General features: G+C 41.7%; 1 protein-coding gene across 1 annotated transcript; it reads right to left on the reverse strand.

Moving 5' to 3' along the window:
* Positions 1 to 16,166: 16,166 nt before the first annotated feature.
* Positions 16,167 to 17,120, reverse strand: LOC114598136 (G-protein coupled receptor 35-like). Its single transcript, XM_028731844.2, has one exon. The coding sequence runs from the start codon at positions 17,118 to 17,120 to the stop codon at positions 16,167 to 16,169; it is 954 nt and encodes a 317-aa protein (XP_028587677.2).
* Between the last annotated feature and the right edge of the window lie 2,839 nt (positions 17,121 to 19,959).

Consider the following 19,959-nt stretch of genomic DNA (forward strand, 5'->3'; position numbering starts at 1 on the left):
AAACGCAAAACATATAGCAAAAACAAAATCACCAAACTTTATCCATTTCGGAAGTCCGTTTGACTTCCAAAATGTTCAAAAACCAAGGCACAGCTTCTGATTGGTACAGGTACCCTGGAAACAATAGCTGACAGCTGCATTGGATATTCTGCTTCCAAAAACGTTTGAAAACGGGAACACTTCCAGATTTTCAGTGTTTGGAAACTGAGGCGTTTGAGTACCAAGGAGTTTGAGAACCAAGATACCACTGTACTTGAGCTGCACAGGGTACATTCTTCCAAATAAATCATAGAATCATAGAATCATAGTTGGAATAGACCACAAGGGCCATCGAGTCCAACCCCCTGCCAAGCAGGAAACACCATCAGAGCACTCCTGACATATGGTTGTCAAGCCTCTGCTTAAAGACCTCCAAAGAAGGAGACTCCACCACACTCCTTGGCAGCAAATTCCACTGTCGAACAGCTCTTACTGTCAGGAAGTTCTTCCTAATGTTTAGGTGGAATCTTCTTTCTTGTAGTTTGGATCCATTGCTCCGTGTCCGCTTCTCTGGAGCAGCAGAAAACAACCTTTCTCCCTCCTCCCTCCTCCCTCCTAAATAGTTGTACATGTGTAAGGACAGTTTGTACCTGTGCCCACCAACGCGAAGGAGTGTCAACAAGGCTTTGCGAAGGTGGCTCACTTGGACTTCCACTGAGCCCTGGAGTCCCTTCCCACTCTACAATTCTATGAGTCTATGACTGTTTTCTTCTGCTCTAGCGGGACATCATCCAATGTGCTTCTTCTATTTCAGGTGAGCGGAGTCACCAAAGGGATGGCACAAACCAGAGAGCAACGGGTGCTGATCATGGTGGTTGTGATGGTCATCTGCTTTCTTCTCTGCTGGCTACCTTATGGCATCGTGGCCCTGATAGCGACATTTGGGAAGCCCGGCCTAGTTACCGCCTCTGCCAGCATCATTCCTTCCATCCTTGCAAAGAGTAGCACGGTCTACAATCCGGTCATCTACATATTTTTGAACAAACAGGTAAATAAAAACTCACTGTGGTATAGGGAAAGGGTTGATAACAATAGTTGGGGGAAATGGGAACTGTTTTCTAAATAACCGCTCCCAAATACACAGTCTGACAATTTAGCCCTGTATTTCAAACTATGAAAATCCAACATTACATAATGAAGTCCTGCTCCTTTGACAACCCACTTATCTTGTCGGCTGAGAATATTGTGGCTCCATGACAAGGAAATGGAACAGTGAGTAGTCAAGGAGGTATAGGAGCTCCCCTGGGAAATGCCAAGGATTTGGCTTTAAAATGTATGACAGGCTTTGTACAAACATGAGCAGTAACTTTCTAACTAAAGAAGCAGACACTTTTGGAGTACTAAAAAGAAAGCAACTCAGTTGGTTGGTTAGACCTTCTTTTCCTTCCAGTAAGTTTTAATGGGCAAAAAACAACATGAGAGTTATAATTCAGACACTTTCATACAGCACTGAAGTAAAATGGCGAGAGTGATGTTTCTGGGAATCTTCCATTTTTCTTGAGTGTATACTTTCCTTGGATTGCATCCAGCAAAAACCACCACCTGGTCTGCTAGTTGCCATGATTTTATTTGGTCAAGATAATATTTGGCACTAAAGAAAGCAGAAAATAAATAAAAGACATTATCTCCGAAACCCAGGAGTCCGAGTCCCCCTTTTGAAATTATTTGAATTTGGAATATATAATTGGTAATATTGTATGTGATTTGATATGATTTGATTGGGTTTGTTAATAATTGGAAGATTTTTATTGGAAAATGAATAAAAATTATTTAATAAAAAAAGAAGATAGTATTTGGCACTGACACTCTCGGAGCATCCAGTGTTTTTGTAAGTTGATCTCATGAGAAGCAACACGATGAGTGCAACATCAGCTTTCATGCCACGTGGATATTTGGATGTTTTGAACACGGCGTGCTTCATCACATGCCACTCTAGTGGCTGAATGGTTTGGTTGATCAACAAGTTACTCTGTAAATTTGCATGGACGTGGGTGGCACTGTGGTCTAAACCACTGAGCCGCTTGGGCCTGCCGATTGTAAGATTCCGCACGACAGGATGAGCTCCCGTTGCTCTGTCCCAGCTCCTGCCAATCTAACCGTTCGAAAGCATACCAGTGCAAGTAGATAAATAGGTACTGCTGTGGCAGGAAGGTAAACGGGTGTTTTCGTGCACTCTGGTTTCCATCACAGTTTACCATTGTGCCAGAAGTGGTTTAGTCATGCTGACAACATGACCTGGAATGCTGTCTGCAGACAAATGCCAGCTCCCTCAGCCTAAAAGCAGAGATGAGAGCTGCACCCCATAGTCAAATTTGACTGGACTTAGCAGTCCAGGGGTCCTCTACCTTTTTACCTTTCAGTAAATTTGCAGGAAGCCATTCCAACAATGAAATTGTCATAAGGAGCTCAAGTTATAGAGCATTCAGATTATTCAGATGACAACTACCGTATTTTTCGCTCCTTAAGACGCACTTTTTCCCTTCTAAAAAGCAAGGGGAAATGTGTGTGTGCGTCTTATGGAGCGAATGCAGGGGGAGGCAGGTGGGAAAAGCCCCCAAGAGCTGTACACAAGCTCTGTGAGGCTCTTGCGGGCTTTTCTACGAGGAGGGAGAAGGGACTGACTGGCCGCGTCAGTCCCTTCTCCCTCCTCGTAGAAAAGCCCACAGGAGCCGCATGCTCCTTAAAGGGTGCACGGCTCCTGTGGGCTTTTGTGGGAGGTGGGGAATACTCCCAGAGCTACTCTTTGGGGCTGGGGGGGGGGAACCCAGGCTTCCCCTGCCAGCCCCGACAAGCTCCTGAGCAGCTCTGGGGTAGCCCGTGAAGCCTCCACAGGGCAGCGGGATGAAGGCTCCCCGCTGCCCTGCAGAGGCGTTGCGCGGCTATCCCTGGCTTTTGCAGGTGGTGGGGGAAGGGACAGACCACCTCCCACAAAAGCCAGGGATAGCCACACTCCCTTTACAGAGCCGCGTGGAGTGTGGGGGAAAAGCCCCCAAGAGCCACACACACACTCCACGCGGCTCGTGAAAGGGAGCGCTGAGCAGAGCCTGGGATGCATACAGGCTCTGCTCAGCGCTCCCTTTAAATAATCTTTTTTTTCTTGAATTCCCCCTCTAAAAACTAGGGGCACCTTATGGTCAGGTGCACCTTAGGGAGCGAAAAATACGGTACTTCACAACATCAATAGTTCATCACTTCAGATGAAAGGAAGCAAAATCAGCCTCCAAAGTAGTATGAATTGGCCCTAAATGAGCATTTCTTTATTTAATTAATTTATATCCCTCTTTTTCTCCAAGGACCTCAAGGTGGCATACATTAAAACAGGACAGTGTAGCCACTGTAGACCTTCCTATTTTAAGCTGAGAACTTCCCCATTCTGCATCTGTATTGGAATTCCTTTTCAGATGTTTTAAAGTTGATTTAAATGTGTGTTTATTTTTTTATCTCATGTTCTTTGCCACTCTGGGCTCCTTTGGGAGGAAAGAACAGGATATACATTTAATAAGCAAATAAATGTTACTGCTTTGAATATTAGAAACAATGTCCAGTCTGAACATCTATGTTTAATATGATGTATTCACCTTCTACTCACAAAACACAAAAATGAATTTTCAGCAACTTATCTGCAAGATTCATGTAGAATCTGTATGTTTACAGATAATCTACAGAATCTCCTCAGCCTCTTTTTTATAAAAAATAACCAGCACTTTTTCTGTTTTCCAATATTATCCAGCCTCCTGAATTCTAGCTGATAAATAGAATGTGGACTTCTGGAGTGAAATATATCTTACTCAACATCCAGATTCTGCACCAGTTCTGTGCAAACTGATCTATAGGCCTAAGGACACAATATAGCCTTGTTCACTCACATGTAGTGCATTTCCATGTTGAACCAGAAGCAGCTAAAGAATCATGGCTGAAATACTTCACAGATTATGCTGTTTACAGTATTTTTGACAGCGAAAGATAGAAGAAAATATATATATTCACTATCCTTTTTATTACTCAGTTGTGAACTGGTTTATTCAGATTAACACTATTATTGCTTCTCAGCTGTCATATCTCCACAAAATGCCCTGTTGAGGAACATAACATAATTGGGGGGTTTTTTATATGAAAAAGTCCCCTGACTTTTTGCCTCCCTGTCAAGATCTATAAAGCACAAACCCTCTGTATATGCAAGTTGTGCTTTTGATCATACCAACATCCATAAAGACATAATGAGCAGGTTAGGTTGTCAGTGGTATTAACAACAGCTAGTGTTGAAGCAGTTATACTTTTGTAGCAATTGCAGGCTCTTCAGTCTAACAACAATGCTTGCAGGTAATATTGTAAAACTGTGTTTGCTTTCTCCCAGAGCTTCAAATTAACCCATGAGCATGGAAATATTCTGAGTTACTTTTTGCTGAACTTTTCGTTTAATAAACACGTATTCCAAATATATTCCAGTATAACACTTCCCCCACAAATGCATAATATGCACCACATCTATGTTGGCACTGAATATTTTAATATCTAGTAATGGTGCTGATTTGCTAATATTTGCTGGTGTTGCAAGGGGTAATGGCAGAGAGCTGTGGGTACAGGCTAATCTTGGTTACTCAGGAGGTTTACATAGCAGAGATTTAAAGATTACATTCTTGATCCAATGAGGTCATTAAACAAGTACAAATACTTGCATGTATAAACTGCAGTGGCTATTTTATTTTATTGTTTCTCGTGCAACTTGGAACAATGATTACAGGTGGCCTTCTTCTTAAAGCACACTGGAGATAAATATACTGTTTAGTCTTCAGCATTCCTGAACTTTTCTGTGTTTTAGAAGACACTGTCCAAATAATACAGTGCAGATACAAGGTAAACACCACATCTAATATTTGCCATACATTATTGTGAGGAAATAGAAAGTTATTGAAAGCGAAGGGTTGTTTCCACAGATGGATCATATTATTACAGGATAATGTCATAAGCTGTACAACTCAATAAAAGACAGAACATCAACTGTTCCCTTCTCTTGTGTCCCTCAATTTCAAAGAAAATCCATGTGATCCATCTTTGTTATTAGAGACCCAGGTCTTTTATCACCTTTGTCTTATATGTCAGCAATGGCCATCTTTGGATCATGATAGTCAGTGTAGCCCATGCATTAGTGACATTGAACTGGAGCTGCCCTTGGATCAGAAGCTCCAGTTAATGGAGAATGCAGTATCTGGACTGATGATGGAGAGATGATGGCTGATAGCATCTGACACCTCTGCTGAAAGATCTGCACTGGGTGCCAATGTGATGCCCAGCCAGGGTCAAGAGCAGGCTTCCTCAACCTCGGCCCTCCAGATGTTTTTGGCCTACAACTCCCATGATCCCTAGCTAGCAGGACCAGTGGTCAGGGATGATGGGAATTGTAGTCTCAAAACATCTGGAGGGCCAAGGTTGAGGAAGCCTGGTCAAGGGTATTGTATTAATATACAAACCCTGAACAACTTGGGTACAGCATATTCTAGGGCAGTGATGAATACTTGTTGGGAATCACGTGGAGAGAGTTTTATTGTGCTTGTGTTCTGAATATTGACCACAGTGGGAACAAATTAATAGACTACATGGGCCTTTGGTCTGGTCCAGCAGGGGTCTTCTTCTTTGTTCTTTAATTTAAGTCACTTAATTCCAGCTGCATGGTCTTTACATCTGATCAACATATGAATATTCAGTGTGAATTGGTCTTATGAAAACAGAATCATTTTGATTCATAGCAATTCTGACAAATGACACCCATTGGCAGAACAGGGAAAACAGGGGAATGGATTACCTGTCAGAAATGTAGCTTTTTGGTGAGAAGAGTTCACAGAAAATGGAGGAAAGTTGACTCTCCTTTTTTGGATTCCACAAGGCAGAGCAATGTAATTGAAGATAGATGTTCCGATCGCTTCATGAGGAAGCTTTTTTTCAAAAGGGAAGTATCAATGGTATTTTGCAGGAAAATAGTTACTCTCAATACATTTATCTGTGACACAATTAACTGGTCAGTGCTTATTGTGTCATTTATCCGCTCTGGGAGCTCTTAAAATGATAACAATAATATTCAACAGTGGGTGCCTTTCCATTATCACCCATATCCATTTATCTCCCCAAGTGAAAACTCTGAGCCATACAAGGTAAGGAATGTTTTTGTTCAAGGTTAGCACTACTTCAATCTTATTTCAAAGTTACTTTGAGAGATGCATATACCCATTTGGAAAAAGATAAAGCAGCCCAGACTGGCAAGACTATTTCCAAAGAAAGGAAAGAAATGTCACTGTTTTATATTTCTTACTCGGGAATTCAGGAATTTATTTCAGAAGCAATCGAAATGTACTCTGATACACTGTTCTACAGTTCCGCATGACAGTTCTTTCATTTGCAACTTTTATTATTAAAATAAGGATAAACAATAAAAAAACGAAAAAGAGTAATAGAACACAGTTAAAGAAGAAAATGAACAACTAAAGTCATTACACGAACAACACACTGTAAATATACAAGGGCTACTTGCGATCATTAAATTCTTCCTGAATATGGTATTTATAGTATTCCTAAGAGTGTTTTTAATCATCATTTATAATCAGCAAATGTAATTATATTAGGAGATAATCCAATTAAACTCCAAACACCCCATATTCTATGCAACTGGCGATTCAATCCAGTGAATACATAAATTAAACAATATAATTCATTGACAAGCCCAGGGGCCTCTTATGAACAATGCCCATTTCAACTAACCACATCACTTTGTGAAACAGAATTATAATTTGTTGAAACCAAAATGTTGCTATCAGATGCTTAGGACACATACATAATTTTTTTTGCCTTTTGCCAGTGCGTACATATTTATTGCTTCAGCTGCATGTAAAATAATTAATTCCAGTAGGACTTGTTTATTTTATCTTACTCCCAAATTTTAATAGCGGGGATTGATCTGGACTCGTTCCTCTAGATGTGTGTAAGCTCTTGTGTGAGCCTAAAGCTTAGCACTTGAAACGCAGTGGGCCTGCTACTTACATAGAGTTTGGTTTCTGGGGTCTGCATCCAAAGGCAAAATCACACCAAGTCAGGAACCCCCAGAACCACAGAGGGCTGCAAGGCAGAGGGCTGCTTACTGGGCTCTGGGAAGGTTGTGGGACAGCCCATGACTTTCCCACAGCCCAGTAAGGAAGCAAAACCTGCTGCGTGAGCAGGTGGGAAAAATAAATAAATAAATTGAGAGTGGGGAGTGATAGACTCCCTCTGCTTTCCATTTATTTATTTATTCATTCCCCAACTGCATAAAGTTGCAATTGCACACCCTCTAATACTTCTCTGATGAAAACAGGGAAATAATAATAATAATAATAATAATAATAATAATAATAATAATAATTTGTTATACCCCACCCATCTGACGGAGTTGCTCCAGCCACTCTAGGTGGCTTCCAACATATATAAAAACATAGAAAAATATTAAACATTAAAAGACTTTAATGGGATGCCTTTCAGATGTCTTCTAAAGGCTTCATAGTAACTTACCTCCTTGGCTCGGAAGTCGCATAATTGTCTTCCGAGACAGACAAGTCCCAACAACAACAGATCTGTATAACTGCTTTATGATGTAGGCAGGTTTGTTTTCAGTTCATTTCCTACTGATCCCTGGCATGGAATTTGCCTTTTCCACAGCTGCCACCCACTGGGACAGCGTCTTCATCAAGCCATCTAGTACAATCCAAAGGTCTCAGTCACTGCCTGCTCAGGCTCCATGAGCATATATGTGAAATATATATCTTTTTTTTGCCCCAACATGCATCACTTTATGCTTGGCTACATTACCTTTAAGCAGAAGGTAGACAGCATCTGTTAGGGATGCTGTAGTTCAGGTCTGGGAGAGCTTTGGCCCTCCAGATGTTACTGGACTACAATTCCCATCAGCCTCAGCAAGCGAAGAAGAAGAAGAAGAAGAAGAAGAGGAGGAGGAGGAGGAGGAGGAGTTTGGATTTGATATCCCGCTTTATCACTACCCTAAGGAGTCTCAAAGCAGCTAACATTCTCCTTCCCTTCCGTTCCCCAGATTACGAGTCCACCGCTCTTAACCACTACACCACACTAGCCAATGCAGTTCAGCAGAATCTGGAGGGCTAAAGGTTCCCCATACTGGTTATAGTTAAATATTCCTGCCTGAGCAGGAGGTTGAACTCAATGACCTCTGAAGTACCTTCCATCTCTAATATCCTATGATTCTGTTCTAAAAATCTATAGTGAAGTGTCACTAGATGCCTAGAGCTAGATTTCTCTCTAGGGTAATTGGATAGCTGGAGCCATACATTGTAAGGTTCTACATAGTCAAGGCCTGGCAGTTTCACCCATGTGGGCTGCATTGTGATGTGCTGCTAATTGCATTGTATTTTTAAACACGACACCCTCTGCTTATTATAAGAAACAGGCCAGCTGGGTCTCTTTGGCTTTTCTTTCTAAGCAGTAGGGGGACTCATTTGTGCAAATTCATTAACAACTGTGCAGTCGTACCGTGGAAGTCGAATGGATTCTGTTCCAGAAGTCCATTTGACTTCCAAAACATTCGGAAACCAAAGCGTGGCTTCCGATTGGCAGCAGGAAGCTCCTGCAGCCAATTGGAAGCCCCGGAAGCCCCGTTGGACGTTCGGCTTCCAAAAATAGTTTGCAAACCAGAACAGTCACTTCTGGGTTTGTGGCGTTCGGGAGCCAAAACGTTTGAGAGCTAAGCTGTTTGAAAACCAAGGTACGACTGTATATGGAAAATTTTGAGCTTTATTCTGGAAGAATACAAAAGCTCTTGAAGGTCGTTATTTTTTAATCATCGAAAATACTAAAGCAACACCGCAAGTTATATTCTTCACTCCTTTCGCCAGCACATATGGTTCCTTGCCTTTTCCTCCCCCATCCTGGGCAGAGGTCAGTTCATAAGACCTGACTCATCAAATATGAGAAGCATCAATGCCGCTGAGAGAATAAAGGACAGGGAGACTTAGTCCTTTGGTGCGCCGCTCTCTCTGGCTGCAAGCCAGTCAAATTCTTAGTCATGCCCTTTTCTTTAAGATCTCCCACTAGTCCCAATTCATGTGATTATTTTTTTAAGCACAGAGTGATTCATTTGTGTGATATATATATATAAGTGGCAGTTAACACGGGGCACTTCTAATGTTAGACCACAACTCCCATTATCCTTGACCATGAGCCATGCTGGCTGGGGCTGAGGGAAGTTGGAGTCCAATAACATCTGGGGGGAACCACATTAACTACTGCTGTTAGCATGAGGTCCCTCAGTGGGGTGGCAAGAAGAGAAGGCTTTGTCATGGAGCACTCTCCCCATTTTTCTCTTCAGGCGGCAAGCCAATACAAAGGCTTTTTAAAAGAAACATTTCTCTTTTTTTAAGATCCGAGGATGAACGGCAGGTATATTGAATTTTGCAATTGAACTTTGTGGTGAATTTGGAAAGCAGTTTTAATTTTGTGTGTGTTTGCATGGCAGAGAGGGCTGGGCCTGAGCTGGCCAAGGATGCACTGAATCCTTAGCCAGTCCAGCTATTGGCAAGTCATGAGCACAATTTCCAAGCACAATTCAAAGTGTTGGTGATGACCTTTAAAGCTCTAAACGGCCTCCGTCCTGTATACCTGAAGGAGCATCTTCACGCCCATCATTCAGCCTGGACACCGAGATCCAGCGCTGAGGGCCTTCTGGCAGTTCCCTCACTGCGAGAAGTGAGGTTACAGGGAACCAGACAGAGGGCCTTCTTGGTAGTGGCGACTGCCCTGTGGAATGTCCTCCCATCAGATGTCAAGGCAATAAACAGCTATTTTACTTTAAAAATATATCTGAAGGCAGCCCTGTTTAGGGAAGTTTTTAATGTTTAATGCTGTACTGTGTTTTTAATATTCAGCTGGGAGCTGCCCAGAGTGGCTGGGGAAACCCAGCCAGATGGGCAGGGTATAAATAATAAATTATTATTATTATTATGAGGGGCCTGGTGTAGGCATATTTGCTGTAGCAATCTAGGAGTGCAATTCTAAACATGTCTAGTCAGAAGTAGGCCCCACTGAATTCATCGGGATTTACTTCCCTGTAAATGTAAATAGTATTGCAGTTTATACTTAGTTCTTTTTTTAAAAAAATAATATTTTTTATTTAGTTTACAAATATAGAATTATAACAATACCAATTACATATCCATGTTTACAGATTTCCCTGAATCTCTGGACTTCGCACCTTCCCCTCCATGAGTCCTATTGTCATCCTTTTCAAATGCATATTATTTTGTAGTCCATATTTTATGTCTCTCCATTTTTGCCCATAGTATTTGCTACCTTACAAGTGGTATTGCAATCCTGCTAATGTTTTCATCTGCTTACAGTGTTCTCCTAAATAAATTATAATTTTTTCCCATTCTTTATTGAAGTTTTGGTCTTGGCTCCTGAGCTTTCCAGTCAGTTTTGCCATTTTAGCATAGTCCAGCAGCTTAGTTTGCCATTCCTCTCTGGTAGGGACTTTGTCTTCTTTCCATCTCTGGGCTAGCAGCATCCATGCAGCTGTTGTCGCATACATAAAAAGTCTTCTCTGGTCCTTTGAAATAGTGTTTTTTTTTTAACAAAAGATATTTTAAACATTTTTTTCCAATTCATTATATATCATTTCCCAGAAAGCTTTTATTACACATCCACCACATATGATAGAAGGTGCCTTCATTTTCTTTACATTTCCAGCAGATATTTGTACTTGTCTTGCTAACTTACTCGGTGTCAAATACCACCGGTACATCATTTTCATATAATTTTCTTTCAGCTTACAACATGCCGAGAATTTCAAATCAGTTTTCCATAACCTTTCCCAATCTAGACTAGTTCTGATCCAACCCATTAGGTGAAAGATTCCAATGTTTATTTGAGGTGGAAGATTTTGTGCAAGAGACACACATTGCAATGGACAAGCAGCCCACTCCATGCCCTGTGTTTATCAAGTTGCAACCCTGGAGATAATCATTTGTGCCTTCATACCCTCAAGGCTAACTTGCTCCAGTGCTCAGTTTGGGGCTGCCATTGATGACTGCCTAGAATGTTCGGCTTTTGCAGAATATGACAGTCTGTTCCCATTGTTGTATCTTCATCAAATGTTTGCACTGGCTCTCTCTTGTCTTGTCTGCAGTTCCAATAAAACAAAATAAAATAAAATGGCCCTGAGCTATAACATTCTAAATGGCTTCAGCGCTACATCCATTTAGAGTCTATATACTTTAGGGACTTCATCCACAGTTATATTTCATCTTCATTCTTCAGATCAACCAAACAGGGATGCTTGCCTACAGCAATAGCCTACCAAATTAAACACAATGAGAGCACAGAGGAAGGTGTTCTCAGTGGTTGTATCACAACCCTGGAACTCATCTTGCTAAAGCTCCATCACCACTTCTGAGAAAAGTCCCGTTATATCTCGAGAAAGAACCATTAAAATACAATGGGAGTAATTTGTTGTGATGAACTTGTCCTGCTGATTTCAACAGGACTTAATCTGGGATACCATACCAAACTGTCATACAACAGAAGAGCAAAATTTGAGATGTATCCAAATGCATAGCAGACTTCCCAAAATATATACAGTGGTACCTCGGGTTACCTACGCTTCAGGTTACATACACTTCAGGTTACAGACTCCACTAACCCAGAAATAGTACCTCGGGTTAAGAACTTTGCTTCAGGAGGAGAACGGTGGCGCGGCAGCAGCGGGAGACCCCATTAGCTAAAGTGGTGCTTCAGGTTAAGAACAGTTTCAGGTTAAGAACAGACCTCCAGAACGAATTAAGTTCTTAACCTGAGGTACCACTGTAGTACACTAACTTAAAGGTAAAGGGACCCCTGACCATTAGGTCCAGCTGCGGATGACTCTGGGGTTGCGGCACTCATCTCGCTTTACTGGCCGAGGGAGCCGGCGTACAGCTTCCAGGTCATGTGGCCAGCATGACTAAGCCGCTTCTGGCGGACCAGAGCAGCGCATGGAAACGCCACTTACCTTCCCACTGGAGCGGTACCTATTTATCTACTTGCACTTTGACATGCTTTTGAACTGCTAGGTGGGCAGGAGCAGGGACCGAGCAATGGGAGCTAACCCCGTCACGGGGATTCGAACCGCCGACCTTATGATCGGCAAGTCCTAGGCTCTGTGGTTTAACCCACAGCGCCACCCGTGTCCCTTAGACTAACTTAGGCATGTTCATTAATTTTAATGAACCTTATCTGAGTAAAACTTAGATGAATAGCACCCATAAATTCCAGTCAATAGCCATAGAATCCCTTTGCTTTACAGTGGTACCTCGGGTTACAAACGCTCCGGGTTACAAACGCTTTGGGTTACAAACTCCGCTAACCCGGAAGTAGTACCTCAGGTTGAGAACAGAAATCACACACAGGTGGCACGGTGGCAGCAGAAGGCCCCATTAGCGAAAGCGCGCCTCAGGTTAAGAACGGTTTCGGGTTAAGAATGGACTTCCGGAATGAATTAAGTTCGTAACCCGAGGTACCACTGTTTTATAATAGTTTCATGTATTGCGCTTTTTATTCATGTAGGGATTCCTGTGGGGGGGGGGGTTTAAAATGGGATTTAAGCACAATCTCTGGATAGAGGCCAATCGCTTATTTGGAAATAACTTTTTAGTTTTCATTGTCCTACAAGCAACAGGACTTTTCTGTCCTTGTATTAGCTCAGTGTCCCCTAGAGAAGCATATACAAGTGTCTTTTTCTTGACAGAAGAATTTCACTGCAACAGTTTTGAAAACGTCTGCTGTATGCAACAGTAGGCTTACCTCCCCTTCCCATCCTCCTCCAAAGTAGAAAAATATGCATACTTCCAGCTGATTAAAATATACTGTTATAATACAGGCATCTGCTCTGGCATCTGTTGCGAACTCCATCCTCCATTTTATCTGACGCCAAGTCACAGCGAAGAATTTTGTGATTGATTTAATTGTGAACCCTTTACATTTAGACAGATGCCATGGAAACATACACATCAGATAGTTTATCAACACTTTTTAGATTGCTTTAGATACTTTCCTAGCTTTTGTGGGCAAGATCTATCATCTGTCTATCTATCATCTATCTCTATCAAATATATACGCACATAATAATAAATAGAACAACTCTCACCCCTATCATGGGTATCGTGTTGTACATTAACATTAATTATTCCCATTACTCCTTCCAAATGTCCAGCATATAATGTCCTGGGGGCAGCATAAAAGCTCCCCCCCTCAATCACCAATAATCATTCCCAGGAAAGAATATAGTTCAGGCCAAATATAGCTTGATATGCAAAGATGCTATAGAGAGTATATCTTTAAGACCAGTTTCATTTGTATATTGAATAAATGGCCACCATATTGCAGAAAAAATGTCCGCTTTCTCCTTTCCTTTTATCACTTTTACATTATGTGTTATATTCTCAGTGACAGCCAATCGCCAGACATTTTTATACGATAAATCCAGGGATAATCCTTGTGAGGTTTCAGCTACAGATCGTTGAGCAGCCACTAAAAAAATAGCCAGTAAATCCTTATTCTTTATACCAGATTTCAAGCCTTCAAAAGGGGGGCAGGAAAAACAACTGGGGTGAGAAATCCATGGGCTCACAAGCCATTCTGAATACGTCTGAGGACCCCAGTCCCCAAAATGCCTGCATTCCTGGGCATCCCCACTGTAAGTGATAAGAAGTCCCCTTAGCACCGCATCACTGACAGCATCATGGTTGGACCAATGTCCTTTAAACATCATTTCAGTGCAGTTTTAAAGATGCATCTCTAGCTTATCAATTCAACCTGCAGAAATGGCCATGCATGAAGCACAGGATAATTTGGATCTTTACAATTTGAATAGATCGGGGTGGCAAATTTCTGGCCATCTAGATGTTGCTGATCAACAACTCCCATTAACTTGAGCCAGCAATGTACGTGGATGATGGAAGATAGTTTAGCAACACTTTGAGGACCACATCTCAGTCATCATTGGAGTAGAGAAAATGCCTGATTCCTTGCCACCTACTCTTAGTCCTGGATCCAGCCCTTATGTACTCCAATGCCCATGGCTTCTCCCTGGTGCCTACTTCCAAGGTCTTCTCATGTCACTAGAAGGTTACATGAGCCACAATTACAACGACTTCTCTTTTTTTGTAAATCTGTGTTGTGCCAGTGCAGGAGTGGAGGGACCTGTTTGAAGTCAACATCACTTAAGGAAAATGTTTGGAAAGAATCTAGAAATTTGGCCACGGGTTCCAGGATGGAACCAGAACCCAAAACTATCGGTCTACCTGGGGGAGACCTTAAATTCATATGAATCTTAGGTAAACAGTAGAAAATGGGTATGTGGGGATAAGGCAGCAGAAGAAATTCAAATGTGTGTTTATCAATGAAACCCATGGTGTATGCATGTTGCAACACAGTTTTTAAATGGTGGTTGTAGAGTCGGTAGGATCTTTAGTCATTTTAATATAAAATCGAGAATCAGAAAGTTGGTGAGTAGCCTAATCCACATAATCTTGTCTATTCATGATGGCAATTCCCCCTACTTTATCAGCAGGTTTAATGATGATGTTAGTATCATTAGATAAATAATTAAGGCAGATGCGTTGGGGAAATGTTTGGGAACTATGATAGAAGCCCTTATGGTTTTATGGAATTTGAATTTTATAGCCCACCTGGAGCATGATCCAGAAGGATAGTAACACAATAGCAGCTAGACCTGAGGCATGCTCCATCTGTGCACCCCGTGGACTCTTGTGTGCCTTTATTTCACACTAAGGAGAACTATGAAATCTAGTGTATTAAAATGTCACCACTACCAACAGGCCTCATAGAAATATGAGTGACTCATATTAACAATGATTCTAGCAAATAAGTAGCATATATATATGCTACTAATTTGCTAGAATCAAATTCTGTATCTATATTCGGTGCTTACAGGTTATCCCTGCAGCTCTGGGCAATCTCTCTGCCAAAATTCTGACACAATCAGCAAAGCTGTCAGGAGATCTCCTCGGCGGTTTATGCTATTATCTGCTGACGAGCACATAAACAAAACTCAAAATAGTAGAAAAATCCTAATCAACACCACCACCATTTACGTAAGAGACTAAGGACATCATTAATTTATATCAGGGATGAAACAGTGCAGTAAATACCATCACCTTAAGAACATGTTTTGTCAAAAACGTTTGGAAATAAAACCAGTATTTTTAAAAATCATATTTATTTATTATATCTAGCACTCTCGCACAGGGTTCCCAGTGCCTCCCTCCCTCCCTCCCTCCCTCTCCCTCCCTCCCTCCCTCCCTCTCTCTCTCTCTCTCTCTCTCTCTCTCTCTCTCTCTTTCTGTGTGTGTGTGTGTGTGTTAAAACAAATTTACAAAGCATTGTAGTTTGTATCAGCTGCAAACTAAAATCACTGGGAAAGTACAAAGGCATGTTTTCAATATACAAAGTACCATCTTGGATATAGAGACATATTTGAATGAAAGGCATTACCGGTAAATAAGAGCATAATCTGATGTTTTAACAGGAGACCTTCAACCAAGACACTGATCAGTGACAATTCAGGGCACCAAGTTCAGAAAAAATGTATAAATTTAAATAAACACAATACCGGGTTTCTGTACTGTCTTTGCTTTGTCTGCTGCGTTTATTTGACATAATGTCCTAAATATGAGGTTTTGATTGGCTGGACATAGTACTCCAAAGGTGAAACTGTTGTTATTGTTTAGTCGTTTAGTCGTGTCCGGCTCTTCGTGACCCCATGGACCAGAGCACGCCGGGCACTCCTGTCTTCCACTGCCTCCCGCAGTTTGGTCAAACTCATGCTGGTAGCTTCGAGAACACTGTCCAACCATCTCGTCCTCTGTTGTCCCCTTCTCCTTGTGCCCTCAATCTTTCCCAACATTAGGGTCTTTTCCAGAGTCTTCTCTTCTCATGAGGTGGCCAAAGTATTGGAGTCTCAGCTTCAGGATCTGTCCTTCCAGTGAGCACTCAGGGCTGATTTCCTTAAGAATGGATAGGTTTGATCTTCTTGAAGTCCATGGGATTCTCAAGAGTCTCAATGGCATTGTAATTTCAGGTGTTTAACTTTGTAATGGTGCCATTTCAGGTGCTTTACTTTGCAGCTGTAAATCTTGAGTTAAGTTGGACCTGGATTGCATTGCGTTGAAGTGAGGCAAGAGAGCTGCAGCTTCCTGGAATTCCTTAGTAACCATATAATAGCACACGGCATCTAAGCAGCAATTCAGATTGGCTATGCATGAAGTTATATGCATGACACTCTGCAACTCGCATTCCGATCCTCTGATGGCCTTCAGCACATAACTAAGCAGAAAGCTTAAGTGGAAAGGCAGGAAGCATATAATGAAGGTGGCCAAGTTGACTGAGACCACCCAGATGGCTTTCTGGGTTAACTTTTCTTCATGAGGACCAGCATTATGTTTCTTCCTGAGGCATCGGATGACTTGTATGGAACAAAACAACAATATAACCAGTGGTATGAAAAAGAAAACAATAGGTTTGATCAGGGCATGAGGCACATTTTGACCAAAGTGTGAATAAAAACAAACATATCCTTCTTTAATTTCGAATGACCGAATGCGTGTGATTGTATAAACTAAACAGCAGAGCCCGACAAATAAGCAGAAAAGAGCTGCCTTCCGTGGAGACCTGATTGCTTTGGCTTTCAGAGGATGTTTGATTGCAATGTACCGGTCTATCGCTATTAGCATGATGACGCCCATGCTCATTGGCATGTTCATGCAATTGATTCCGAATACGACAAAGCAAAAAGTATCAATGGGCCATTCATGGTAGTGAAAGTACATTATGAATGGTAAGGTAAGGAGCAGTGTGTAGTCTGCCAGGACTAAGCTGATCATGTAAACTCTGGTCTCTGTCCATTTGCCCAGTTTCAAGCAGAACACCCACAAGGCAACTGTATTAAATATGACTCCGAAGAGAGTGACTGGGCTGTAGAGAACATATTCAAAAGTGACTACGTTCTTATCCATCTTGATTTCACTGCAGTTTGCCATTATGACAAGTTTCTGTAAAGAGATTTTAAAAAATAAAATAATGTTATGTACTGAGTTGAATAGGATCCAAACTGCAGCAGTCTGATTGGTCCTAGAACAATAGGATCCAAAATGCAGCTCTCTGATTGGTCCTAGAACAATAGGATTCAGAATGCAGCAGTCTGATTGGTCCTAGAACAATGCAGCAGTATGATTGGTCAGCAGGAGCCACCCAATCCAGCTCCAGATAGAAGTGAATCCACAACCTGATTGGCCGACAGGAGAATTCCGGAATTAGCCAGTCACATGCAGCCCATTGTGTAAATAATGTATATAAAGCAGATACTTTGAGGGGACTTCCATTCCCTCCTCACCACTATGAGCTGAATAAAGAGCATGAAATCCACTCTTGACTCTGAGTATATTTCAAATAACAAGTAGCAAAAATGGAACACAGAGATCATTAAAGCTTGATTGATTGTTTTAACAGGAGCACCTGGTTCAACTTCACTGTTTCCTAACCTCCCTGATTCAGAGTAGGACAATACTAGACGCCAAAAAATTATTGTTTCCCGGAAAAGCATATGGGGCACACAATCATGGGTGTAGCTGGGAGCGGGCAGGGAGGGGCAGCTGCCCCCAATCAATAAAATTCAATAAAAATACAGAGCAAGCTAAGGTTCTGCCCCCCTAAAAAAAAAAGGCCTGCCCCCCCAACAAAAATCCTGGGTTTGTCCATGGGCACAATCATTCCTGTTGCAAGTGTATATATCAGTTTCAAACCAATGTATCTGTTCCATCTTTCAAAACATGGGTACATATTGGTTTGAAACTTTCAGATTTGCCAATTCTGTCTAGTTTCCTAATGTGCTTCTTTAGAGCCTATTTTCAGATCTATATATCATGACTGACTTCTCTGTAGTATTATATATCTATAGTACCAATATCTTAATCTAGCAGCATAATGCAAAATGTAAACAAAGAAACAAAGAAATGATTACCTGCCTTATCTGACTCTAGGTGCCCACAAGGAAGTGTTCAGTGTAACATCACCTTGATCATCTGAAGGCCATATGAAGCCTTTCATCTGAGAGCTGATAGTAGCACTTGTTCCATTGGATGCAACCTCCTTTTCAGGAGGCTAGTTCAACAGGAGCTCTGCAAACAAGTGCTATAGCATTAGTACTATCTGAAGCATAACTGTGCAGCATCCGTGGGAAGAGGAAACCCACCCCTTCCTCACAAAGTGATAAGCTTCAGAAACTCGAACATATCTTGCCAGATTCTCTTCTGGTTCCTCGTGCCCTTCTCATTCCCTTGTGATAGTTTTGTTGTTGTATCTACCCCCATTTCCCTCCCTCAGCAATTAATCTATATTTAATCATCACATTGATCAACGTAAGTTGTATTTTTCCAAAGAAAGAAGGATCCAAACAGTTTCTGTGGGTCCTAACATTCTGGCCTAAAGCATTAGGACTTTGCTAGAGTTGGGCCACTGTCACACATGGAGGTTAAAATGGATCAGTTCAACCAGACTGTGATGTGAATACAGCCCAACGTTGGTCAAAATGCTGACTTTTGTCACTCTCTTCTACCTTCTTGTCCTCACTTACAGCAATCAGACATGCCATATAAGTAACAAGAGGAAGTCTCAAAGCCATGTTCTTCATCCAAGTTGCTGAATTGACTGCTGAACTACAACTAGTGCCCCATTTTGAATATTGAGTGCTGTGATGACCAGGACCTAATTTGTGTCAGGGATCAGCCTTGGGGTTTATGTTCAGTACCAAGTAAATACAAAAGACCAGGGTCTCTGATCTAGCAGTAGGCAATGGAGAAGGCCAATGTCTGAGACTCTAGAGCACCACAGTCTAGGCTGTATGGTGGGGAAAGCCTGATCTCATATAGGCAGCTTCCAATAACTTCATAGAAAAAGATTAGGGTCACAAACTACCACAGTCCTTATTGGTACTTCTAGTATAAAATTAAACTGGTTTCCTGCTTTCATTTTCAACAGAAGGTTTGTAGGCTTTTCAACATAGAAATGTCAAGGGTTAGGGCAGGGGTAGCCAACATGGTGCTCTCTTGGTGCTGTTTGACTACAAATCTTATCATCCCTGAGCATTGGCCATACTGGCTGATGCTGATGGTCACTGGATTCCATTGTTACATTAGCTATCTCTGGGATAGGGTGTCCCCAGCCTGTAATAATAATGAATGTAGCTGATGGGATAGTTACCGTATTTTTTGCTCTATAAGACTCACTTTTTCCCTCCTAAAAAGTAAGGGGAGATGGATGTGCCTCTTATGGAGCGAATGCAGGCTGCGCAGCTATCCCAGAAGCCAGAACAGCAAGAGGGATCGCTGCTTTCACTACGCAGTGATCCCTCTTGCTGTTCTGGCTTCTGGGATTCAGAATATTTTTTTTCTTGTTTTCCTCCTCCAAAAACTAGGTGCGTCTTGTGGTCTGGTGCGTCTTATAGAGCGAAAAATACGGTATATATCAGGATAGCACTAAATGTTTCTGATGAAGCTGTTTGTAGTCCATGAAAGTTTGTGCCATAATAAATGTGTTGGTCCTTCAGGTGCCCCAAGGCTCCTTGTTTTAATTTTAGTGTGTAAATGACAAAATGTAGTTACAAATGGAAACAGCCTTAAACCAGGTCAGACTATTTGTCTGTCTGGCCCACTATCATCTACTCTGACCATCAGCAGCTCTTCAGCATGTCAGACTGAGAGGTCTTCCTCATCATCTCCTGCCTTAATTGACCCTAGAACTATTTACATTCAAAGCCTGTGCTCCTCTACTGAGTTATATCCTTGCCTTTTGTAAGCACTTGAAATGTAATAATGAAACACA

This window comes from Podarcis muralis, chromosome 6 (assembly GCF_964188315.1).
Source record: "Podarcis muralis chromosome 6, rPodMur119.hap1.1, whole genome shotgun sequence".
In the NCBI taxonomy this organism is placed as follows: Eukaryota; Metazoa; Chordata; class Lepidosauria; order Squamata; family Lacertidae; genus Podarcis; species Podarcis muralis.